This window comes from Macrobrachium rosenbergii, chromosome 56 (genome assembly GCF_040412425.1).
Source record: "Macrobrachium rosenbergii isolate ZJJX-2024 chromosome 56, ASM4041242v1, whole genome shotgun sequence".
In the NCBI taxonomy this organism is placed as follows: Eukaryota; Metazoa; Arthropoda; class Malacostraca; order Decapoda; family Palaemonidae; genus Macrobrachium; species Macrobrachium rosenbergii.
The window spans coordinates 25,413,595-25,441,313 of NC_089796.1; the positions used below are offsets into that span (position 1 = coordinate 25,413,595).

The following is a 27,719-nucleotide window of genomic DNA, read 5'->3' on the forward strand; positions in this document are numbered from 1 at the left end:
CATGTCGCTGCCATGTTGCCCAATAGGCTTGAAAGGCACCCACCCACTAGTGGCAGCATGTGGAGGGGAATGCCTTCCCTAACGTCCTTCTCCCTTCTATTCTCCCTACTACTTCTCCCTGGGCGGGCCGAGGACCGAGAGGGCTGCTGCTTTGCACCCTTCCTGACGGGGGCCAAAGAAGGCTGGGTATACTTGTTAGGGGCCTTAGGATTTTGTACATTCCTGGGACCTGCAGAGAAAGGATCAGCTTGACCCAAAGGTTGGAATGCAGCGGTATGTGAAGGCCCTGAGGTCTCTGCCGATGCCCAGTGGACGAGGCGGTTGTTGCGATCGGCCCTTCGACGATCCACTGCAACTTCTGCTTGCTCTCTGTCAAAGAGAGAAGCAGAACCCAGCAAAGGTCCATTCTTCAATATTAAGACTGATGATTTGGGACTTACAAACTTCATAACTCATCAGAGAGGTGCATCTCATCTCTTAAGAATAAAGTTTCTCCACAGGTTAGCTGTCTGGTGGGCTAGGCAATGGCCGTACCTCCAGATAGGAACAGTCTGATAAGGCTAGTCATTTCCTTGTTGGGGAGTGACAAAGAGGAAGTGATAATCTCGGCTACTGTTGTAGACCAACAGTTGATCCAAGAGACTGCTTGTCGCAGACTCCCGGTGCAAGAGGAGATGTTTTCTGCACAGAGCTGCACCAGCGATAGGCCTGGATCTGTGCAGGCAGGATTGACCTTTCTGAGGGTATGTAAAATTTCATCTGACGAAGGAGTGGTGGAGGAAGCATCTTAAACAAGTGGCTGGAACAAAATGAGTTCTCCTTTCCAGAGACGAGAACTCGCCTGACCCAGGACTGATTCTGCAAGCTTTGACCATGGTAGCTCTATCGATGGTAAAGATTCCCTGCGGGGCTCGGCCAGGGCTTCGAGGCCCAAAGGAGCAACTTCATCGGCAGCCAAGATCTTGTCCCCGAGATTGTTGTACTGATGAATCGGTTTAACAATCTTGATGTAGAAACACGCAGCTCAAGAGTTATCCTCGTCCTTGGGAAGAGGATCTTCCAAGTCAAGAGTCCTCCTGAGTTGCTCTCTCTTTAAGAGCCCTCTCTGACACCTAAGCACTTGTATAGTCCCAGGAGGTTGAAGGAACCAGTGAAAGGGGCCTAACACCCTTCGTTGATCTGCCAGAGGTCGCAGCCTTGGCAGGAGAGGAAGGCCATGAGCGATTGTCCATCCACGGTGACGATCAATATATGGGTCTGAGAGAACTCCCCTCACACTAAGGTGAAAGGGGGGGTTGTCCCTGGGAGAGCACACACGTCCTCGCAAAAGCTATCCTGAGGAGAGCAGATTCACTCGCTCCGCGCTGAGCAAGACCATGGTCTGTTCCAACGATGTGTAGGACTTTCTCTGTCAAGCATGCGAACCCTATGGTCGGTGTCGCGACCCGATCCTCCGATCATCCAAGGCATGGCTAGCGAGAGCCACACACTGATTCCGCGTCTCTGGGGTGGGAGCAGTGTCTGCACATTGCACATCCACGGTCTCCCTGTAGGCCTTGTCTTGGTCTGGGGACCATGTACGGTTATTGTAGCAGCATGGGTCCATTGGAGCCAAGGATAAGAACCTTCAGGGGCAAGAGTCAAGCAGACCCATGAGTGCAGATCGACCGGGGCACAGGCATGTGCAGCGGATGGCGCTGCTACCCTGATGGGAATGAGCCTCCAGGTCGGAACCTTGGAGCTCTTGTACATAAGAAGGTTCTTTACAGGGCATGCGAGATGTCTAGTATCAGTGCCCTGGCTGTCAGCCATGTCACGGCTGTTTCCGTGTCCTGGGACAGGGGAAAGGTGCATTCCGCACTTTGGGTGTCCAGAGACCCGAGATGGGGGTCACCCATCCTGGGACGGGGGAAGAGTTGTATTCCGCACCTTGGATTCCGGAGACACCGGAGACATGGGCCCCTGTCCTTGGACGGGAGCCTCTGGTACTGATACCCTGGGAGTAAGCAGTGTCATGGCTGCTCCCAGGACAGCTGCTTTCATGTCTCTGATGCCCAAGGACCCCCCGAGATGCGGGTCCCCCATCCTGGAACGGGAAAAAATGTACTGCGTGCCTCAGGTGCCCAGAGAGACCTCGAGATGCAGGTCCCCTGTCCTGGAACAGGGGCAAGGCACCTTCCACGGCACCTCAGGTGTCCAGAGAGACCAGAGATGCAGGGCCCATAGCCTGGAACAGGAAAGTCGTATTCCGCGCCTCGGATGTTCAGGGACACCCAAGACACGGGTCCCCTGTCGAGAGACAGAGAGAGATCTTCGTGCTTCTTCCATAGAAAAAGACATGCCGTGAGAGGCCCAATGGCCTTCTCGTGGTCTAGAACCGCCACCCTTCTCTTCTTCAGGTCTGTCCACCTAATGGGACCCTCAGAAGGGGAATGAGAGGAGATGAGAGCAGATGGAGAAGATACTGACAACGGTGAGGGGGAACGGGGCCTCTTCCTTGACGCCCTCTCACATTTGTATCTCTTCATTAACTCTGCCAGGAGATTCTTAGCATCGGGCGACACCAGACGGTGTGTTGATGTTGGAGGCCTTAAGGTGTGCAATCAAGCCCCGCACCGATGGTTCCCCTGGAATACCTAGTCTTTCCAATCTTCCCCAAACCTGAAAAAGATGGAATATCAGAGGCTGCCTCCTTTTGCCAGGGGAAGAATGTTCCCCTCCTGAGCAAACGGAGGAAGCCCTCAAGAGCTTGAGACAGGTTCCCACTCTTCCATATGAGCTCCCCCACTGCTGAAGCACCAGGGGAATGTGGAGGAGTAATTTCCCTCCTTTGATGAAAATGCAGCGGAACGGAATCACATGGTAAGAGACAAGGAGCTACCCGACGTCTTCGGAGGAGACTACCCCTAGGAGGACAGTGAGAAGCTTTGGAATTCTCTTTCCAGTGAACCTCATCCATTGCTCCGGTGACCAATTACAACACTCAGAGCACGTATCAGTTATTGAACATACATTTTTTAGGCATTTGGTACAAACTGTGTGCGGGTCTACTCTGAAGGGTGAAAGAAAGCAATTGCAATGTCACTCTCCACACTTGGGCAAGGTTTAGATAATTCTTAGGTTTGCATGATACCCATGAATAACAATATATCAAATAGACAAAACACCAGGATGAAGTGCAGGTAGAAACAGCCAGCAACCATTTGGGCAGAGGAAGGCGAGAACACGTCCGCTCTGTGCAAAAGCTATAGGGTAAGTGGATACGCGACTCAGCAAATGGAGGTGGTGAGGGTATCCCTCACCCCTCCCACTGGTAGTTCAACTACCGAAAAACCTTGTTGTGTAGAATAGCCTGCTCCAGCTTGCACTGAAGGTAATTCCTATGTGAAGAACAATGGTTTGTATTCGTGTAGGAACAAACCAAATATGGTAGTGGACTTTCATCAGAAATTGGACAGTGCTAGGGCGTCCCAGTAGACGATGCACAGGGGCCTCGCCTGCCCCGTGATAAATGGGCAAGGGCTGCTGGGTGGTGAGCACCCCCAGTTAAAGAATTGAGCCCAAAGGAGAAGAATGAGGAGAAGGAAGAAGGTGTTAGCTTTGAGAGCTGGTACTTTGAGTGTGAGGACAATAACTGGAAAAGGGATGGAATGCGGGGACAATGACTGGAAAAGGGAAGAGAGATAGCGGATCTGAAGGAGAGAAGAAAGATAAGCATTGTGTGTGTGCAGGGGACTAGATGGAGGGGAGATAAAGCAAGAAATCTGGGATGAGGATATAAACTAATTTATAGTGGAGCAAATAACGAAGGTAAAAATGGAGTGGGAACAATTCTATCAAACAGCCTATAAAAAAAAAAAAAAAATCACCGTGAAAAGAGCAAGTAACATATCAATGGTTGTGGAACTGTGCCTAGACAGAAAAATAGTCTACATCATGAGTGCCTAAGCCCCTTATGCAGGGTGTGAAGAAGCTGAGAAAGTGGCATTCTGGGAGAAGATGGAACAACTGAGTGAAATACCAACAAAAGAGAGATTATTTGGTGATGACACGAATGGACATGTAGGAAGGACCAGACGGAATTCCTGCAGAAGTGCGGAAGGGTATGGGTGAAGGAAGAATAGACATACTATGAGAACAAGCAAAGAAAATATAGTCAGGAAAACATACCAAAAGAATGGAGAGAAAGCTTTATTGTGCCTATCTATAAAGAGAAGGGTAACATCTAGGATTTTGCAAATTACAGAGGAATAAAGCTAATGTCTCATACCATGAAAATCTGGTCAAGAACAATGGATCAAAGGGTTAGGAAAGATACATCTGAAGGTGAAGAACAGTTTGGGTTTCATGCCTGGAAGAGGAATGACAGATGCAGTGTTTGCCCTACAACAGATGGAAAAACACCAGGAAAAGCAGAAAGGACTGCACATAGTACTCATAGATCTGGAAAAGGCATATGATAGAGTCCCATGCCAAGAGGTTTGGAGGTGCATGTGAACAAAGGGAACACCGGAGAAGTATGTGAGGTTAGTCCAAGATATGTATGATGGAGCAAAAATGCAGGTTAGAAGCACTGTTGGCTTAACTGAATGTATATCTGTGAGAGTTGGTTTTGCATCAGGGATCTACTTTAAATCCATATCTTTTTTACCTAATTATGGATGTGTTATCTGAAGGTATAAAAGATCAACCACCACTGAAGCAGGGTAGTGGAGTAAAAACTAGAGCAATGGAGGAAGGTACTGGAAGGCAGAGGATTAAAGATCAACAGAAAGAAGACTGAAAACGTAAGGTTCAATGAAAATCAATATCAAGACACTGATATGGAAAACAATACAGAGCGCAGGTTGAATGAAAAAATTGGAGAAAGAAGTCAGGTGTCTTGTGTGACTGCAAAATCAACATAAAGGTTAACGGAGGTGTTTATAAGAAAGTAGTGAGGCTAACTTTGATATATGGAGCTGAAACATGGACGGTAAAAAGAGCACAAAAGAAGAAATTGGATGTGGTAGAGATGAAACTGCTTACATGGATGTGTGGGGTGACAAAAAAATAGACACAATCAAGAATGAAATAACACAGGGAACTATTAAAGTTGTAGAGCTATCAAAGAAGGCCCAGGAAAGAAGAGTGAAGTGGTGTAATAGCTAACACGTAAATTTACTATTTCCTTCCATGTTTTTAACCAGACCGAATTTCATCCAACATCTAATTACTATTTACATTTTTTCATCAAAATCACTTTTTTTTTTCTCCTGCAACATTAAATCTGAAACATATGGATCTCAAACTAACACATTTGTATATTCTAACCCATTCACACAACCAAAAATTTCTTATTCTTTCATCCATTCACAAAAATAACAAATTTGTATTCCGTCACCCACTCACAAAACCAAACAATTAGTATTTTCTAAGCCACTAATGGACTTCCTGATACTACAAGCACTACCCCTTCCCCACCTCTACTCTTTTAAACTAACCATGACTCAATCACTTTCATTCTTGCCTTACACAAATCAAGCATCACATTTTTCTTCACTTCTGCACTGTGTACAAGCAAAACCCTGAAATTTAATGCTGCATCCTTTCTCAGTTTTTTACAATATCCACACAAGGCTTGGTAAGAAAACCCCCTGTAGTAACATTCACAGTGAGGGAGGATATGGAATGTTATTTTTTTGTTCACAGCACCCTACATATTAGAAAAGTGCAGTTATCTCTGGTCTCTGCAAGAAAGGCTCATAACCATTCAGACGGTATTTCCTCCCATCAAGGGGGTCTAGACACTTCTGCTTTGAAAAACATATCTGTACCTAAAACTATAAAATACAGGTTGATAGATAGATAAATTAGGCACACAAATAGTGGCAAACCTGTCCATGAGTATCACCAGCTGACTGTCCTGGATGGAAGACAAGTGCCAGACCAAAGTCAGCAATGCATGCAGATAAATCAGCCTTCAGGAGTACATTCTTGCTCTTGAAGTCACGGTGGGCAATTGAAGGTTTGAGTGCTTCACATTTGGTTGCTGGCTGCTCTTCATGCAGGTACATCAATCCCCTGGCCATGGATTCACCAATTTTACAGAGCTCAGCCCAGGTCACTAAGTTAGCCTGGAGGGAAACAAATTCATTATTAATTTTGATAAAAAATCTTTTGATTTACAAGTGACAAAAAACTTTAGGGGAACACGCTGATGGCACTTTCAAAGCCTACCGCTTCCCTAAATATCATTAATTTTATTCTTATTGCAATTAGAACTTTCACTTTTATTTGGTAGTTTAATCAATCAGACCGCAAAGTCAATAAACTTGATTTCCAAACAGCTAGTCTGAAGGACTTGTCTTCAATACCATTATTTAAATCTTTCTTAAATAAATTTCAGTTCTTTGAAAATTTAATAACTGAGTAAGCCAAAAATGAAAGATTCTGACTTTTTTACAGTGATAACTCAGTACTCATTGGCTTCAGAACTCAAGGAATTCTTTACTACACACACTTTGGAAAAAAAAAAGTCTTGGTACTCGTCGTACAAGCTAATACGTTTGTCTCAAGAAGCCATGATGCACTGGTACCTCTTTCATACCAAACAAAGAGCTCAGCATTATAGTCGAAGAGTAACTCTCAGTCACTGTGAATCCCTCTCAGTCCATTCTAACCTTTTGTGTGTGTGTGTGTGTGTGTGTGTGTGTGTGTGTGTGTGTGTGTGTGTGTGTGTGTGTGTGTGTGTGTGTGTGTGTGTGTGTGTGTGTGTGTGTCATGCACAATATACACAAGAATATTTTTTGCATACAGTACATTATAGCTCTGGGAAGAGTTCTATTTTCGGTAGAACATTCTAGGGTAGGTTTACTGTACCTGTCACATTTTCACTCATACCGTCTATAATGAATGTTTGCATCTAAGTTACAGTAAACGCCCCGTATCTGTGGGAGAAGTGTTCCAGACACCCCTGTGCATAATTAATATCCACAAATACTTAGAACCCCCCTCTGAAAATGCTTATAACTGCCTATCTTGAATGTTCAAACACCAAACGTACACTTAAAAGTATCATCCTACATCAAATAAACTTTAAATTATTATCGTATTACTGTATTAATTTTTGAAATTATATTCTTCAAATGTCATTTCAAAGTCATCTATACATCAAATCAGAAAGATAAGAGTTACCACTAATTTGTATTCAGACAGCTGGCACGAGAGAGAGAGAGAGAGAGAGAGAGAGAGAGAGAGAGAGAGAGAGAGAGAGAGAGAGAGAGAGAGAGAGAGAGAGAGAGAGAGAGAGAGAGAGAGAGATTTATCTCTCTAATCGCTCTAGGAATGTTAATTCATTTCTCTTTAAGCAACTGACAACAAAAAATTTACATTTGTTTTTGTCTTTCAAAGATGTATTACCTTTACATACTAGGCATTTTTAAAACACTATGCACACATACAGTGTGCATATTTGTTAATACCAACTGGTTAAAGAGACTCAAATTAGCAGTATCTTTCCAGAGAGAGAGAGAGAGAGAGAGAGAGAGAGAGAGAGAGAGAGAGAGAGAGAGAGAGAGAGAGAGAGAGAGAGAGAGAGAGAGAGAGAAACTTTTCTATTTACCTATCTATTTCTCACATTCTACCCTTTGGCAAGAGAGAGAGAGAGAGAGAGAGAGAGAGAGAGAGAGAGAGAGAGAGAGAGAGAGATTGATTTGATCATGTTGTGGCTGCATCTTCCTACCCTTGGTCAGAAATGTCCAGTAATTTGACATATTTGACAGGTTCACCCTCCCCTCCAAGCTCCAAGACTCAGGAAAAGAGCAGGGTTGAAATTTCTTTACTTAAAATTTTTCATAACTTACTATAGAAATGCATAAATGTTGTAATTACAGTATATTATTATTATTACAATAGATCTTAATAATCTTATTAGTATTTGAAAATTAGTACTTATTATTTGGTAAACCATTTATTTATCATACAAAACAAACATACCATAAAAATTCTCTCATCTCTGTAAGAGAAAGAGAGAGAGAGAGGAAACAGATAGGAAGGGAGAATGAGAGAGAGATAAACTGTTCCCCTGAATGGAGGGGAGGAAACCAGTTTTTTACCATCTGTTTCTCTCTGTCTTTGAGTTCTGTATTATTTCATCTTATTACATACTATTTAATCTTACAGTATTATTATTATTATATTTATATTTAATCTTATTAATCTAAAAATTTGAAAATTAATAATTTTTTATCATAAGAAATGTACTTAGTCATGAAAACAACATCAAAATATATTAATTAGTGAATATTTCTCGACAAAAAAGTCCACAAATTGTGAGAACATGAATGAAGGGGGTTTACTGTAGTATTTGACTAATTAACAGGCCTACATTGTGTGTGTGTGTGTGTAATTTTTTTTCCTATTATTTTGCAGAGTACATTATGGCCCTGGGGCGAGTTTTATTTTCAGTAGAACATTCTGGGCAAGGTTAACTGTGCCTGTCACAATACACTTGTACCACTGATAATGAATGTTTGCATCTAAGTTAGTATGTGACTAATCAATAGGCTTACACTTTGTAGACTAAATACAAATCGTCATACATTAAACCAGGTTTGTTAAACTTATGGCTTGTCTAATAGTTAACCACTACAGTATTTCTTATAATCAAAAACCACTTACTATGTCATGTAAAACACTGACATAAACAGCAGCAAGGACTGACATAAACAACCGAATCGTGAAACAGCAGTTTGCCGATGTTAGTTACCATAACTATTGTAAGTTTATTAAGAGTTGCATACACTTAACAACTTGATTACAAATTTGCCAATTCTCAATGGTGCCTTCCAAACGTAAAAATAAAGTAACTTTTGTTAATCTTTCACTCAAAGGAGAAAAAGATCTCAAGAAAGTTTAGTATTGAATATAAGCTGCATCACTAATGTGCAAAACGTTTAGGAATAGGCGAAAGCAGTGTCCGGAACCGACGCAATCACACCTCAGCTTAATTTAAAATTTACTGTATTTATAAATAAAGTTAAGCTGTAGTTTTAGCCCAGTTTTGACAATTACAAACCAAATTACATATTTAAAAATAAGAGCAATGATGATATTTTTGCTAATGTAAACATACCAGAATTCAAACAGCGCATGATTGCACTGTTCATGTTTAATAATACGATAACATGACAATAATACATACAGTATAATTGAAAGCATTAAATAAAACAACAGTTTTATTCAATTTAACATTAAATACAAGTGTACTATTTGACTTTTGCAAATGGTTACTATTGGTGTAACAGCATAACCATGATCAACATTTCGTACACACATCTTGTAGCTCCAGTATGATGCATCACCCTTAAATTCAATTAACAACTGCTTCGGAAAGTCGCATATGTAAGTATATACAGTAAACATGTGAATTTTCTCATTAAGTAGAATTATAAACAGCATTAAATTTCGTCGATCTCACAACTTAGGACAACGTTCTGTCCTCCACAAAAGAAAAAAAATCAGTAAGATTTACACCATCGTAAAAATAAAGAAGCAATTAAAGCTGTGGATGTTGTTACAGGAAACAAAACTCCGAGAGACAGAGGTCTTGAACACTATTATTGTTGATCTGGATAAATGAAAAAAGCTACCTAGTGGAAGTGTTTCCGAGGCCATGTTTCATGAAAAAAACAAAAGGTAAAATGAAGTTACTTTATACAGTACACCTAATTATTTACAATTATGTTGTAAAAGTAAAATACAAGCCTTTCATTATATAAAATGGATTATAGAACACCACTTTCTGGGGTGGTCTGGTACAAATTAATTAATTTTACATTATTCTTTATGGGAAAAATTTGTTTGGTACTCGTCTTCAGCACTCGCCATGCCTTCTGGAACCAATCAACGACGAGTACCAAGGTATCATCGTATTTGATTTGTTTAAAAAACTTTACATTTGCTGTTGTATGAATATCCGCCATTACTATTGACCAGAATTCTCTGCACACAGCGATCACCATTCCCCAAGCAACAATTATGACAATTTTATTATTATTAAAAGGTGAGCAAATGAAGATACATCATCTTGGTCTATTTGATATTTTCTGGGTAGCCCCTATTGATATGACTACTATGATAGTCCACTCAGATAAGATGACATCTTGTGTCCCCCTCCCCCTCTTCTCTTCTCTCACTTGTCAGTGTCTGGCACAAAGTGATTTCTTATATTTCTCCTTATCGTAGTAGGGAGAAATAGGTTTTTAATTATTTTTGTATGGCTCATTGTCCAGTATATGCAGTGCTTGAGAAGGCACAGGTCTTGGCAGTTTGGTGCTTGGCGTTTCAAGTTTTATGCTTTTAAGAAGCTCTTCTCTTTTGGGTCTTTTACTATAATTTTGCTACTAATGATTGGAAATTGCCCCTTCTTAAAGGAAGCAGAAGGAACACTTGGCTTCTAATGGTACTAGTCATCAAGATAACATGAGTTGTGGCATCCTTCCACTAGGTAAATATGTTCAAATACTACTACTCTTAAATGATGTCTCTGGGGCATGGGGTTACTGTTGAGAGGTAGTTGACCAATCTTCATGTTCTTATAGTAGATTACCATACAGATCTTAGCACCTTCTACGGCAGGGAAAACACTTTCAATTAATATTTTTCTTACTGCCTTTTTGTCTTCCAGATTTTTGGTGCATAAAATCCCTATAAAGGTAATCCTCCATATACAAACCAGTTCTGTTCTGGGAGTTGGTATGTAGCTGAACAAAATTAGCTTAGGCATCAAGCACTGTGGTTAGCCTACAGCATACAGCACTGAGATGATAAAGCTTTCTATCAAGACAATCTGATCTTGTAGATACTGTGGTTCCTCGGCATACAATTGATTCATTATTTGCATTTTTGTTATACAAAGTAAAATTTTCAAAAAATTTTGTTTCCGTGTATGAACTAAAAATTCGATTTATGAGCTGTTAGATGGAAAATGGTGTGCAGTTGGCCAGGATTGAGGGAGGAGAGACTGGATCCCCTTAAGGAAAGTGAAATGGTTGCAGTAGGCAAAGCTTGATAAAATCAATTTTATTCACATTTTGGAAGGAAAACCAATCACTAGTGGGCGGGTGTCCTAGTGTGTGTCCGTGAGGAAAAGCAAAGGAATCAATAGTGGGCGAGTGTCCTAGTGTGTGTCCGTGTGCTTGTATGTTGAGAGAGAGAGAGAGAGAGAGAGAGAGAGAGAGAGAGAGAGAGAGAGAGAGAGAGAGAGAGAGAGAGAGAGAGAGAGAGAGAGAGAGAGAGAGAGAGAGAGAGAATCAGCGTCCGGCAGATGTGAAAATCCCCCACGCTTGTATGATTGTCAACATGTTTTTTACTCTTGGATCCAAGATCCGAGTGCAAGGAGGAGATAATTATGCGGCAACACATCAACTTACTGTTTGCAAATGGCAGAATTTAAAATTATAATCCATTACACATGAGGATTTTGCATACAAATAAGTAATAAGTAAAGAATGCAAGTAAGAAAAGGAAAGAGAGATCAAATAACTTTTCAAAAGGAAGTCATTCAACCCTTAAACGCCGACTGGACGTATCGTACGTCGACTAAAATTGTCTGTTGGGTGCCAAGTGGACGTACTGTACGTCGACTACAAAAAATTTCAACCTTTGGTCAACTTTGACTTGGCCGAAATGGTCGAAAAATGCAATTGTAAGCTAAAACTCTTACATTCTAGTAATATTCAATCATTTACCTTCATTTTGCAACAAATTGGAAGTCTCTAGCACAATATTTCGATTTATGATGAATTTAAAAAAAAAACTACTTACGTCCGCGGGTAACTCGGCCGAAAATTTCAGAAATTCTTTCGTCATTTTGTCGTAACTTTTGCACCTTTATATTAGCCGTTACATAAGGTTTTATATATGAAAATGTGCGCAATTTCATGTAAAATACAACAATAAAACAACCCTTGGTTGTAGCTTTTATGAGTTTGGAAATATTTTCATATAAATCACGATAAGTGCCAAAATTTCAACATTCGGTCAAATTTGATTCGACCAAAATGGTAAAAAACCGCAATAGTAAGCTAAAACTCTTACATTCCAGTAATATTCAATAATTTACCTTCATTTTGCAACCAACTGGAAGTCTCTAGCACAATATTTCGATTTATGGTGAATTTTTGAAAAAAACGTTTTCCTTACGTCCGCGCCAGAAATTCTTTCGTCACGTTGTCGTAATGTTTGCACCGTTTTATATTAGTCATTACATAAACTTTTATATATGAAAATGTGCGCAATTTCATGTAGAATACAACAGAAAATAACTCATGGTTGTAGCTTTTATCAGTTTTGAAATATTTTCATATAAATCACGATAACTGCCAAAATTTCAACCTTCGGTCAACTTTAACTTGACCGAAATGGTAAAAAAACGCAATTATAAGCTAAAATTCTTACATTCTAGTAATATTCAATCATGTACCTTCATTTTGCAGCAAACTGGAAGTCTCTAGCACAATATTTCGATTTATGGTGAATTTTTGGAGAGAGAGAGAAAAAAAAAAAAAAAAAACTTTTTTCCTTACATCTGTGCCCGGTAACTCGGCCAAACATCTCAAAAATTCTTTCATTACTTTGTCGTAATGTTTGCACCGTTTTACATTAGTCGTTACATAAACTTTTATATATTAAAATGTGCGCAATTTCATGTAGAATACAACAGAAAATAACTCATGGTTGTAGCTTTTATCAATTTTGAAATATTTTCATATAAATCACGATAAGTGCCAAATTTTCAACCTTCGGTCAACTTTAACTCTACCGAAATGGTCGAAGAACGCAATTGTAAGCTAAAACTCTTACATTCTAGTAATATTCAATCATTTACCTTCATTTTGCAACAAATTGGAAGTCTCTAGCACAATATTTCGATTTATGGTGAATTTTTGAAAAAAAAAAAAAAAACTTTTTCCTTACGTCCATGCGGTAACTCGCCAAACATCTCAGAAATTCTTTCATCACGTTGTCGTAATGTTTGCACCGCTTTTTTATATTAGTCATTACATAAACTTTTATATATGAAAATGTGCTAATTTCATGTAGAATACAACAAAAAATAATTCATGGTTGTAGCTTTCATCAGTTTTGAAATATTTTCATATAAATCACGATAAATACTAACTTCGGTCAACTTTAACTCGACCGAAATGGTCGAAAACTGCAATTGTAAGCTAAAACACTTACAGTATAGTAATATTCAATCAATTACCTTCATTTTTCAACAAACGGGAAGTCTCTAGCACAATATTTCAATTTATGGTGAATTTTTTAAAAAAACTTTTATTTACGTCCACGTGTTACGAATTCATGCATCATTTTGTGATATTTTCTCTGTGTTGCTTTGATCTTTTTACAATTTGTTATATACCAAAATCATCGCAATTTAGTGTACAATACAAAGAAAAAAAAAATAACTCGTTAGCTTTAACCGTTTTGCTCACAACGTGATTTGTATACAATTATGACTTTTTTTCAATCTGTCATATATTTCAATATTTATATATGATAATGATATTCTTTTCATTTCTGATGGTTGCATAATAAACTTCAGGCAATGACAAAAAAAAGAGGAGCCAAAAATGAACTCAATCTTAAAAACTAAGCGTGCTGTGATTTAAAAAAAAAAAAACTTTTTTTCCGCTTCGGCGCTAACTCCCAAACGCCGCCGGCATACGACAGACACTTTTGTAAATAGAGGCTCGGCGTTAGAGGGTTAAACAAGCAATCCAGGCACGCAGAAGCTGAATGCGGTACCAGTGTGTTTCATGATGTGGGGATGAGTTACCTTTACAGTGCTAAAAAATTGTAAAAAGCAAGTGTCACTGAGAGGTACTTTACCGTAACAAAAAGAAGTGATTCGGGTGAATCGAGTGTAAGTGAAACTAACTGGCGAAATGTCGTGAAAGAAAATCATCCACACCTGGTCCCAGTGTTACAGCAGGGAATGATTATATGTTAGTTTTATAAGTTAGTCATTACTTTATTTTTATTTTCTGCATTGGTAAAGTGGTATGGGCATTACAAAATGTATAAAAAGAGAGCACGTTTAATTTTATAAGACGCTTTTATAGCAAAGCATTCCTTATGTTTAAAAAGTATGTTTTTGTGACGTCATAGGACGAAAATGGTGGGAGGGAGAAAAATGTAAACAAACGCGGGCAGGAGTGTTGAACAAATGGTGGCAGGGTACACAGAGCTCTCTGAATCTGTTTTGTGGTTTTTGTTGTCATAAGCTGGATTGCATAGTGAAAAAAGAACAACGTGAACAGGTGAATGGATCACATGATTGAATCATTTAAGGACAGGTTAGGCTAGCAAAATTTTCAAGTGGTAGCAGAGCGTGGTTCGTTAAAAATAGATGGATCTGATGGTAAACTTTGGGAGATGAAATGAAGAGACTGTCTGGGATTTAGCGGGGCACACGGCGATTATAAAGGATGGAGAGGACAAGTCGAAGATTGGCTTGTGGTGTGTGGAGAGGAAGTGAAATACCCGGGGATAGAGAGAAGAATGAGCTTAAAAGGAAAAGCTTTAGAAGTAAGAGAAGGAATAGATAGAGATGAACTTAAGGATAGAGAGGGTTCAAAGATAATCCTATCCAAACTAGATGAAGTGTATCTAAAAGATACGTTAATGGAAAATTACAGTAAAATAAAAAACTATTTTAAAATACAAAGAGAATCTAGTGAAAAGATGAGAGATTTTATAATTAGGTATGAAAAGGAAGAGTCAGAGTGTAGTAGGGCACTACGGAAAAGCATGCTTGCAGGGGAAGCAAAAGGTTTTCATGTACTAGAACAATCGAATCTCACAGAAGATCAAAAACAAATGGTATTAGCAGCTTGTGGTCGAGAAAAGTTGGAATATAAAACAGTGTCACAAATAATGAAAAGAATATTTGAGGGATTAGGGAATAAAGAGGAGGGGGAATGGTTGGGATCAGAAGGTTGTGCGAATTTTGGGAAAGGGTGGAAAAACCAAAGATATCAGGGAAAGGTGAATCGAGGCAGAGGTGGAAGAAATCCTTTAAACAGAGAGGGGAAAGTAACACTGTGTGCTATATGCAAATTGAATGGCATTGGGCCAGAGATTGTCCTCAGAATTTTCAAAAGAAGAAGAAATCAGAAACTGGACAAGGAGAAGAAAAAGTTTATTTAGAAGTTAGCAAAATAGAAGAAGAATCTTGGGAAGAGGTTGATGCAATTTTAGACACAGGATGTAAGTCAACAGTTTGTGGGGAATTGTGACTAGCACACCTTGTTGTGGGTTTGAATCAGGAAGAGTTGAGGAGAATGAATGATTCTAAGAAAGAGTCTAATAAAGTATTTAATTTCCGTGAGTCATCATACAAGTTAAAAGAAGTAATGGAAATAACGGTGATATTGAAAAACAATAAGTTTTATTTGAAGACAGAAATTTTGCAGGGTGATGTACCATGGTTAATAGGTAAGAAAACCATGAGTAAAATGGGGATGACCATACATTTAAGAGATTTGTGTTAAAATAGAAATATTAAGGGAAATGACGGTAAAGTTAAGGGAAGACAGACAGGGCCATTTAAGAATACCAATTTTGAGGATGAAGGTAGAATTATTATTATTGGAGGGTTGGAAGGGAAAGAGTCTAAGGGAAATTAAAGGTGCAATGATGAAATTACATCTACAATTTGGCCACAGAAGTGGAGATAAAATATGGAAGCTGACAGAAGCAGCACAGTGGAGTGATGGTTTGAGAGATGGAAAAAGAGGAAATAAAAAAGCAACTAACAGACTTAATCGCAAGTTGTGAGGTATGTTAAAGATATAAAAGAAACCCAGCTAAACCAGTAGTGGGATTTTCTAGGAGTAAGACATTTAATCAAGCTGTAGCAATGGATGTGGGAGAGATAGAAGAGAGAAAGTTCTTGGTAATGGTAGATATGGCAACAAGGTATTGTCGGGCATTTTGGATAAAAGGCAAGAAACCAGAAACTATTATAAAGACACTTTTTGAAAGGTGGTTTGCTATATTTGGGGAACCTTCTAAAATATCAAACAATGGGGGAGAATTTCAAAATGAAAAAGTGAGGAGGATGGCATTAAGATGGAATATTAAAGTATTAGCCACAGCATCAGAATCTCCATGGAGCAATGGAATGTGTGAAAAGACAGTAGGCATAATCAAAGAAACCTTAAGAAAGATGAATGATGATGAGGAAGTGGATTGGTCCATAGCATTAAGATAGGTAGCAAGTGCTAGGAACTGCTTAATAAATAATGGTGGTTTCTCCCCTAACCAATTAGTATTTGGGAAAAAGCCTTCTTTGCCTAATTTAATGGGAGAAGAAAGTTCAAGTCCTGCAAGCAGAGAGAAAGGTATGGAAGAAAGCATAGTAAGGGATACACTGAATGCAATGCATAAGGCCAGAGAAGTGTTTAGCAAAAATGAGTCTTGTAATAAAATAAGAATTGCTCTAAACAAAAATGTTAGAGAACATAAATTTGAAGAAGCAGTATTGGGAGACGAGGTATTCTATAAAGAGAAAATGAAAATGAATGGAGAGGACCTGTTCAGGTTGTGGAAGTATCAGGTAAAACAGTAGTGGTTAAACATGGGGATTCTCTAAGAGAAGTAACACGAATACATGTTACTAGGATTCAAAGACTATCACCAGAAAAAGAGAAGATACTTAAAATAGACAAAACACACTGTGAAGGATGAATCCCTTGCATCAAAGGAAGGGAATATAGATGGGCAGGAAGGAAAGATGATAATTGGCTGGAGAAGGAATGCAGATACAGAAGAGACTATAGAAAGAGATTTGGCAGAGGAAACGCTAGAAGATGAAGGGGAAAGTGAAGTAACAGAAGAAAGTGAGGTAATAGAAGATAAGTTAATAGAAGAGATACCCAAATTCAAAAAGGGAAATAGAGTTAGAGCTATAAACAAAAATACAGGACAAGTAGAAGAGTGGACTATATTGAGTCTTGCAGGGAAAAGATCAAGCAAATCTTGGGCTGATTCATACAATTTAGAAGACTCTCAGTCAGGTGACAAGGGATGGGTTAACTTAAGAGATTATAGTCATGTAGAAAAAATTGAAGATGAAGAAGAGGTTTTGCTAGGATTTGAAAATAGAAGTGTAATTGAAACTGAAGAAAAAATACTGCAAAGTTGGAGAGAAAACAAGGTATATGAGGAGGTAAATGACACTGGACGATGAGCTATATCTAAAAGATGGATAGTACTGAAAAGGTAAAAGGGGGGGGGGGAAGGATATGTAACGCAAGATTGGTAGCTAGAGGTTTTGAAGGACAAATGGCTGAATGGGAAAAAGATGCTCTTACATGCAATGCCGAAATTTTAAAATTTTGTTTGACAGTAATAAAACTGAAAGATTGGAACTGTTATACGTTAGATGTATAAACTGTATATCTACAAGGTGATGAAATACAACGAGGTATATTTAAAACCACCTAGTGGAGATGGTTGGAGTGGAATATGGAAATTGAAATAAACTGCTTATGGGCTCATGGATGCAGCAAAGGCATGGTATTGTAAGGTGGTAAAAGTGGTGGAGGAGCTTAAAGGCGAGAGGAGTAGATTAGAACCTCCTAATATATTCTTTTGGAAGAAAGACAATAAATTGAATGGTATTTTATGTACACATGTAGATGATTTTTGCTATGGAGGAACTGAAGGATTTTTAAAGGAAACAATTGGGAAATTGAAAGGGAAATTGCAAGTACGAGAACAAGAAAGTAAAAGTTTTAAGTATATAGGAGTAACAGTAGAGCATAAGAGAACCAGAAGCCAGAAGATTTACAGGTAATAGAGTATTAGGATAAAAGGAGTTAACAGAATATAGATCAGTGGTAGGACAGCTGAATTGAGTATCGCTACATAACATGCCAGAAATACCATATGATGTTTGTGAATTAAGTAAAGCTTTTACAGAAGGAATGACTCAAGATGTGTGAAAGCTGATCAAAATAGTGAGAAAAACTAAGAGCATAATGGGAGAAGTGATAATAAGTGAGTCAGAAGAAGAAAAGATTTATTGGGAAGCCTATGCAGATGCTTCATTCGGGAATAATGAAGATGGTCATACTCAATTAGGTTATGTGATATCATTGACAGATGGTAAGAGGAGAAGTCCCATATGGTGGAAATCCAGAAAATCTAGAAGAGTAGCAAAGTCCACCATTGAAGCAGAGGTCCTGAGTGTGGGGGAGGCCATAGAAGGATTGATATATTTCAAACATTTGTGGGAAGAGATAGTAGGAGGGAGAAAATTAGAAGCATTGGTGAAAACTGATAGTAAAACCCTAATGACTGCAATAAAATCAAGTACTGGAGTAAGTAGTAAGAGATTAAAAATTGATATTGCAGCAATAAGAGAAACAATAGAATCTGGGGAAATAAGTGAGGTGAGATGGATAAGAGGAAAGCATCAAATAGCTGATGTATTGACCAAAGCTGGAGTTTCTGGGGAAAGCATTAGGAATTATGTAGAGAGTAAAGAATTGGAGAATAATGGAGATTAGAGGGGATTAGGATAAGAAAAGGCTGGAGGGGAGGGAGGAGATAAGTGTGATTATATGTTAGTTTTATAAGTTGGTCATTATTTTATTTTTATTTTCTGCATTGGTGAAGTGGTATGGGCATTACAAAATGTATAAAAAGAAAGCACGTTTAATTTTATAAGACGTTTTTATAGCAAAGTATTCCTTATGTTTAAAAAGAATGTTCTTGTTGTGACGTCATAGGACGAAAATGGCTAGAGGGAGAAAAATGTAAACAAGCGCTGGCGGGAGTGTTGAACAAATGGTGGTAGGGTAGAGAGAGCTCTCTGAAGGTTAGGTCGATAAAAGTTGGGTTGTAAGTCTGTTTTGTGGTTTTTGTTGTCATATGCTGGAGTGCATAGTGAAAAAAGAACGTGAACAGGTGAGTGGATCACATAATTGAATCATTTAAGGACAGGTTAGGCTAGCAAAATTTTCAAGGAAGTGGTCCCCTGTCTCCCACCCAATAACCCACCACCATCATCCCCTCCCTCTACTCCCTACCATCTCACTCAGCGCAGTCCCCAACACTAGCTCAAGTAAGACTCACTTTCAATCTTTTATTGTTACTATATTGCATTTGATTGTTTTTATATTGTATCATTATGTTAAACTGTGAAATTCTCTTAATTTTTTTTATGTGAATCATTACTGCTTTTATGTACATATAGTACTGTTTTTACTGTCTCTTCTTCTCTCCTCAACAGTACAAATGCTCCCTCCATCTCAAGCCAGCTGTGCATCATCATGGTGACATATGATTTTGTTCATCTTTTCTTGAATTTTGTGAAATGCTTTCTTCTTTTATTTATTTTGTTGTGCTTTATTCTTTTATTTTGTTGAATATAGTTATCACTAAACTATATAGTGCTTGCACTTAAAATAATTGTAAAGTGGGTACAATGGGTGGGTATGGGGGAAATTCATGAGTGTGGGATGAATTAATTGATTTTCCGTTATTTCTTATGGGAATATTTGGATCAATATACGAACATTTCGATGTACAAAATGGAATTTGGAATGAATTAAATTCATATATCGAGGAAACACTATAATAGTTTATTAAAAATAAAACTCTGTTTTCACTGAAAAAAGTTTCAATGAAATACATGATAAAGTAAATTTATATATTCCAAATATCATGCAGACATAGAAGTTTGTAAGTTCAAAATTTGTATATAGAGGACTACCTGTAATAGACTCATGGGAACATTTTGGTTATTACCGATGTTAGTCATTTTTTTTTTTTACTGTGCCATGGATTCATGAGAATCCTAGTTTGTTGTTCAACCATGATACCAGAGAAATCTATTTATATGCATTTTTGGCAATCTTTCAATCTCCTCCACAGTGTCTGTCCACATGGAGCAGCGTGTGAGGGCACAACAGACAGGCATCCACCACGGACCATTCATCCCACACAATAGAGAAAGGCATCCACCAAGGACCTTTTATCCTAGTCTGGACAATTCCTGGAACCATTAAGGTGGAGACCCAGGTTCATAGGGTTTTTGAAGACTTATGGTACAATCTGCCCGAGTCTGCTGTGCAAGAAGTCCAGGAGGGGGAGGGTACCATCAACACTGCACTCACAAGTGAAATAGGGAGTGGAGTCCTCAACAGTTCCAGGTCCTCTTCACTGACCACTCGGGAAAATGTCATCCATATACTGGTGGTATTGGGAAGGTTAGGGAATCTTATTGAAAACCTTTTCTAAATACAACACCCCTGTAAGAATTAGAAATAGAAAACCTAGAAAAGATCACATCGCCACACCATCAATCTGGACATACAGATAGCCTCTGTATGTGGTAATGGTGCCTTCTTGGGACAAATTCCTAGGAGGGCTTTTACGGCTGCTTCTGGGATGTTCTTAGTTGGTGTATCTCTGTGCAGAATATGTTCAACTGTCTCATTGACTGGGACACTGGTAATGAAGCAAAATTACCAACAGAAAGTAGTGAGAGTTTATCTAGCCTAACACGTCCAAAATGCTACAATTATGCAGTCTACCCACCTGTTCATGTTGTTCTTATATAATCCAGCTTACGACTACAAAAAACCACAAAATCAGAAATTTTTCAAATAATTTGTATTTTTCGTAACTAACAACGCTGTGGTCTTAACATTAGGATAAATCTTCTAGCGCCAACTGGACCCAGTAAAAATTCAATAGAATTGTATATGCAAGGAACTGGTGGCATCTTTCCTCTATCACGAGTTAGGTGGGACAATCAATCCGTGGAAGAGGTTCTCCAGGAAGGGTCAGCACCAGAAGGCAGCGAAGACACCATCCTTGTTGGTTGGTCCTACATCATCTACATCTTTTTGGCTTCCTCTTGAGGCTGCCCCTTCTTTTGAGAGGCCTGTTCCAGTTGCTTCGTCTTCTGTACTAGAATTTTCCCGTAACCCTTCTTGCTCTTCCAACGATTTGTTGAGGGAAGTATCGGGAGGGGTTTTGGGGGATTTTTGTCTAATTATGCCTCGTGAAGAAACTTTTGAGAGGAAGAATGGATTGGGATTTGGAAGTATGCATCCTTCAAGTCTATAGTCAGCATAAAGTCGAATGGGAGTAGATAACCTACCCGAAGGACACCTACTACCAACGGCTCCGCCCCATATCTCTGCCACATAACCTAATGGTTCGTAAGGCATCCCCCCACTGATGGTGATGAATGGGGAGAGTAGCCCACTCTATCATTTTGTACCTCTGCCTCTGCCCCTATACAACCTGGGAGCCACTGATGATTCTGGAGTACGCCTCCTGACTGGGATGTGACTGTCCCAGCTCCTAGAAGAAGAAGAGATGATCCTTCCTTCCTTGGCACTAGGATCAGACACGAAGTCCCTAATTCTCCAATGATTGAACGTACAAGGGAAACGGACAACTGCAATGCTGGCAACGACGAAGGAGAAGACGCAAAAGAATCATGTCTTTTCTTCTTACAAGCATGATTACACTTATCAATCACTGAATCCACTTTCTCCAACACTGCTTTGAACAGGAAATCCGCAGACGTCACAGATGACAATGTCATAGAAGCAGCAAAAACAGACTTACAACCCAAAATTGACAACCTAACCATCAGAGAGCTCTCTCTACCACACCAAAGTGTTTTCATTTGTCCTGCCTCTGCATTGTTTACATTTCTCCCCTTCCCGCCATTTGGTGTCCACTGACGTCACTTCCCATGACATCAGAACACGAACGGATACTTTTAAACAAAATGCTTTGCTATAAAAACATCTTAGATAATTAAACATGCTTTTTATACATTTCATAAATGAATAATGGCCATACCACTTCACTAATGCAGAAAATTAAAATAAAATAATAATGATTAAACTTCTCTAAGTGACATATAATAAAGTTGAAGTTTCTGTAAGAAGTCACTCAATGACTAAAGACAGTATCTCCATGGAGTGTGGATATCACCGAGCTCCTGGGTGAAGTTGCTGGTTTGAGCTGGAATCTGGCTCATAACAGGTTTTACATGGTTACCAGGTAAGTGGGTTTTTACTATACTTTAACAGCCTGGGTTAGTGATTAGAAATATACACCCTAAAGATTGCACTGCCACACCATCAGTCTGGCAGTAAAGACGTCCTCTGTGGGTGGTAATGGGAGCCTTACTGGTGCAAATTCCTAGGAGAACTTTTAGGGCTGCTCCTGGGATGTTCTTAGTTGGTGTCCTCAAATACAACCTAAAGATCGCACTGCCACACCATCAGTCTGGCAGTAAAGATGCCCTCTGTGGGTGGTAATGGAAACCTTATTAGTGCAAATTCCTAGGAGAACTTTTAGGGCTGCTCCTGGGATGTTCTTAGTTGGTGTCTTCAAATATATATGTTCCCTACTCAGGAAATGTTCAACTGTCCCCTTGACTGCGACATTGGTAAAGAGGCTCTTGACATCTAATGAGGCAAAATCACCTACAGAAAGTGAGTCAAAGTTTCTTTAAAGAGTCACTCAGGTGAGTGGAGACAGTATCTCTATGGAGTGAGGATCACCGAGTTCCTTGTGATATTGCAGGTTTGACATGGCATCTGGCTTATAACAGGTTTTACAGGGTTACCAGGTATGTGGGTTTTTACTGCACTGTAAATAATAGCCTGGGTTGAAGTTGCCTGAAGCAAGGAGGAGTATAGGGGCATTCTTGAAGCAGGGATCCTCTCCATGATCCTACTGATTTCTTGTTGGATTACCTTGACAGGGATCTTACTGATTTTCTGGAATTTTTATTCTTCAGCTAGTATTTGGAGCAGTTTCTGGTAATATTCAGATATAAAGAAACAAATTGCTTATGCACCAATTGAATTCAACAAACAGAATCAGGAAAAGATCGAGCACAAGTCTACTCTTCTCAACAACCAACACAAATCTACTCTTAACAACCAAAGTCAGAAAAAGAGCCAGCACAACAAGTCTACTCTTCTCAGTGGCTGTAGAAAAAGTGAGTGGTGACAGGGCAAGTGATGGGTGCTGCCCACTTAACCCCCATACCCACCAATTAACTACCTGTTACAAAGTTCAATGAACACTCCAGCTTGATCTGAAGAATACTGCTACATGGAAGTTGATGGTTTGTATTTCTGTAGAAACAAATATTACACGGCAGTTGATTGCGTTTTGTACATCCCATCATAATCTTAGGGTTAAGAGAGAAATAATAAAATAATTCTTCAAATACAGTACCTTTAGATAATCGCACAATGAACCACGCTCATGATAAGCCGTGATCAACCAGAACTCTGTGTGCAGGTTGTCACCCCTTTTTTCTGCACCAATAAAGTGCAAGATGTTTTCATGCGACATCTGAGGTAAGAAAAATACCTCTTTTTCCACCACCCAAGAATTCTTGTCCTGAAAAGAGATAATCATATCGCAAGTAAAAATATTGTTCAGGTAAAAAAAAACCATAAATTATAAAGAAATTTATCTTCAAAGCATCGTAAAAGTTGACTGGCTTCATTTCTATCAAATATTTAACAGCTAACTCTAAATAGAATATACTACATTTTCTCTTTATTGATTAGCTTGTTTCTTCACAGGAATCAAAACACAAAATTCATACCTGGACAGGGAATATCTTGACAGCAACAACCTCATTATGTAAATTAGCCTTCCAGACAGCTCCAAAACGTCCTCGGGCCTTTACTTCCTTTAACTGAATTGGTCTTAAGCCCATTGGAGGTGACGGTGGTACCAGAGCAGTAGATTCAATGGTTGGCAGTTCATTAAAGTTTGCCTGTAAATATCCGTAATAAATAAGCAGACACAAAACTTTTACAATTAAAACTTTTCTACAAATCCATTAATCATAAACATCCTTACTTCATGTGAAACAGAACCAGTCACACCTACTCGAAAGACCTAAAAAGAATAAATGAATGACTGAATCATGAAATTTATCTATAATCCCATGCACTAGGGTACTTTCTCAGCACCAAGACAGAACTTGGAGTGGTTAGCTGGCAAGATAGAGAGATCCAGAAAATAATGAGATGAAGTACATGAATCTAAAATTGAAACTGTAAAAAAACCCAGTTACTATGAAGTAAAAGAGACTGAACAGAAAGATGGAATAAAGGAAATGAGAACAGAAGTAAAAGAATAAATAAAGTGGGTACAGCTAATGGTCAAAGGGATAGTGCGAACACCCTTTAGTAATGACAGAAGTGCACCTCACATCATAGCACATGTGGATGCTGGTTTCATGGACCAAAAGGCAAAATTCTTTCAAATTCTTCTGTGCCAATCTGCATCTAAAGTGAGGAGAAAGGAGAAGGAAACTGAAAAGATTAATTGGTTTATAAAAAAAATGAGAAATTTTCAGGATAATTTGCCTTTTTCCTAGATATTCAAACCAAGTCTTTCAATGAATATCCCTTATAAAAGCTGGACTGGTTGCTGAAGTCTCGCAACAAAGTTTCAAATTTGGAGGTATCTTGTATGGGGTTGTGGGAAGCAAACAATGCACACTTCTGCACAGGTTCAAGTCTTCCTTTGGCAGCAGAGCAATTAACGGGTTTTTAGAGGTAAGCTTAAAATAAAAATCTGAGTTCTGTTTATCTATAAAAATGCAATTTTCTTGAAAAATTATTTGTTGCTATGAGAATACAAACCCTCACCTTTTAATGGAGACTTACCTATTAGGAGGGGCAAACTGTCTCGAGCTCATGACTGGTGTTTTCCTCCAATTTGGAAATGTCATCTTCCCAGTCAAGCAAAGGAAAAAGGGAAGGGTGACTCCTACAATCTATCTATCTTGGCATGTGTGGTAACATAAGTGCTCCAAGCCATAAGTGTGGGGTCTTGTTAAGTACGGTAACTAGAAAAAAGGACTTGGATTCCCATGAGAGAGATGGCCAGCTTGGAAAGTAGCACAATACTGCAAAGAAAACCTTAAGTACAGTTCTCTTTGTAATATCATGCCATCTTTTGGGTTTGCTTTCCCTCTCAAGAGTGAGGAATCAACAAGCCAAACTCTGGTGTGGGGCCCTGTCTTCTAAAGCATCATACATGACGGGATAGATAGATTGTATGAGTCACCCTTCCCCTGTGCACTTGTGTTACTGAGAGGATGACATTTCCAAGTGGAAGATCAATACCAGTTAGGCTCTTTAGGCAATCTCTTCAGCTTATGGGATAAATAATTTTAATGAACCAGTTAATGTAATCTCTCCCATATCTGCAATAACAGAGCACAGGGTCTGCTGGATAAAGTTAAAATCCAGAAATTAACTACAAGTTTTTTTTTTTTTTTTTTAACGTTAGTTTAACTTTAACCAGACCACTGAGTTAATATTAACTCTCCTAGGGCTGGCCCGAAGGATTAGACAAGCTATTTAAACCCTGATAATTTAATTAAACCTAGCGACATATGTTTATCTAAGAACTAATTAAGTTAATTAGGAATATATTATAAATTATTCTATGAATCTTATATTTTATATAAATGATTAAATGATTAAATTTAAAAGTGAGAATTTACCTTTTAAAATATGCTTTACTGTTATTTGTACATTAAAATATGCTTTACTGTTATTTGTATATAGGTATAGGGACAGGGACATGGGGTTACTCATCAGGTAACCATGTGTCAGTTTAGTGTGACCAATTCTTAGCCGTGTCAACATTACTGAAAACCTGCGGCAATTCTGATAGGATGATGGTCAATGGGTCTACAGTTTCTTTTATTTCTCTTAATTTATTGTTAAGACTGCTTTCCCTCCAGTTATTTTGCCATTTCTTCTTAATCACCGCTTTACTGTATCTAGTATAATCTTCTAATGGTAATAATTCTGCTGATATTGGCAGTGTTCTAGCCTCTTTTGCATAGGTGTCAGCTTTTTCATTGCCTTCTAATCCTATGTGAGATGGTATCCAACATAGAGTAACAGATATCTTTTGTATTTTCATTTCATGTAATGTATGTCTAATTTCATTTATAATTTGATTTTTTGGAGTATAAGAGTTTATTGCATTTATTGAACTTAGTGAATCGCTAAAGATGGTTACTTCATTAAACTGGTTTTCATATATAGTTGTTAATGCTGTTTTTATTGCTAGTAATTCAGCAGTGAACACTGATGCTTTGTTATGTAAAGAGGCTTGGCTTTTTATATTGTTTCCGTGAGACAGTGAGTCCAACTCCCATATCATCTTTGGAACCATCAGTATATAAATGATTATTACTGTGTACCTTGATATGTTCCAGAGCATACAGTTTCATAGAAAGTGGGTTATTCAATTTATTAATTGGTATTGTACATAGTTTGTTACATATCTGGGGAGCACTTATCATCCATGGAGGCATTATTTTGTTAAAATTGTAAAATCTAATATTATAAAGATCATTGTTAATAAATAATCTATTAGCTCTAATAGGGAAGGATGGGGTAATTTTTGTATTCCAGAAACAATCTAGTTTTTTAAATAAATCTTTGGTTTTTGCTGTACTATTTATCATTTTTAAACCTCTGCACATCGTTGTTATTTTGAACTTATAAGATAGTGGCATTTCTCCACTTTCTACAATCAAGGATTGGACTGGTGATGATTTGAATGCTCCGGTGGCTAACCAATCCCAAGGTGATGTACTGGATCTAGCATTTTGAGAATAGTCTCACTAGCAGAACTATAAATTGACTGCCATATTCTAATATTGGTAGAACTGTAGCCTTATAAAGTTTCAATAAAATATCTCTGTCAGCACCCCATGAAGTGTGAGCTAATTTTTTTAATACATTTAAAGATTTTAAGGCCTTTGCTTTGGTATGTCTTACATGGGTCTTCCAGTTCAAATGATTGTCAAAATATAGGCCTAAGAGTTTGACTTCTGGATAAAATTGGATGGGAGTGTTATTCATGGTAAGAACTATATCTTCGTTTCTGAGCCAACGTTTATCCCTGTAAAAAGATATTGCTTGCGTTTTTTCATCAGAAAATTTAAATCCAACAGATAATGCCCATTGTTCAATTTTATTTATGGAGATATTTAAGATTCTTTGGATGTGGCGCAAGTTGCTTGAAGTGTAAAAAATGGCAAAATCATCAACATATAAGCTGTTGTTTACATCTTTTGGAAGTGTTTTAACTATATTATTGATGGCTAGTGTAAATAATGTGCTGCTTAGTACGCTTCCCTGAGGGATACCTTCTTTTAATTCAAATGTTTCCGATAATACTGTTTCAATTCTAGTTTGAAATGTTCTTTCTGTTAAGAAATTTCATATGAAAATTGGGAGTTCTCCCCTTAGATTTATGTCATATAGAGTTTTTATAATTAAATGTCTCCAAGTAAAATGGAAATTTCATACCTTACTCACCATACCTTGTCAACACCCAAAAACCCACATACACTAAATATGCTTACGAACAACAAACAACCCTCTAGTCTGTTTGTAAACAACACAGACTACACTGTACAGCACTGTACAAAAAATAAAACCCAAGCTGTGCATTAAACTGTATGTAGAAAATTACATTGAAATTCTCTTTATCCTGTGATATACCAAAACTGCTTACTACAGTTGTACTAGAAAAATATCTTTTATAAAGAATAACCCACAGAGAGAAAGAGTGGCAAGCAAATGCACAGCAACAATATGTATTCATATATATACAAA

General features: G+C 38.4%; 1 protein-coding gene across 9 annotated transcripts in view; it reads right to left on the minus strand.

Moving 5' to 3' along the window:
- LOC136836060 (activin receptor type-2A-like) overlaps positions 1–27,719 on the minus strand; it is a 282,286-nt gene that overhangs the window by 58,019 nt on the left and 196,548 nt on the right. For all 9 annotated transcript variants that reach the window (XM_067099957.1, XM_067099961.1, XM_067099966.1 and 6 more), the window contains 3 exons: positions 23,663–23,836; positions 23,284–23,451; positions 5,877–6,116 (listed from right to left, as the gene is read on the minus strand). In XM_067099957.1, coding sequence (XP_066956058.1) covers positions 5,877–6,116; positions 23,284–23,451; positions 23,663–23,836 — 582 coding nt within the window. The remainder of the gene's footprint in view (positions 1–5,876; positions 6,117–23,283; positions 23,452–23,662; positions 23,837–27,719) is intronic.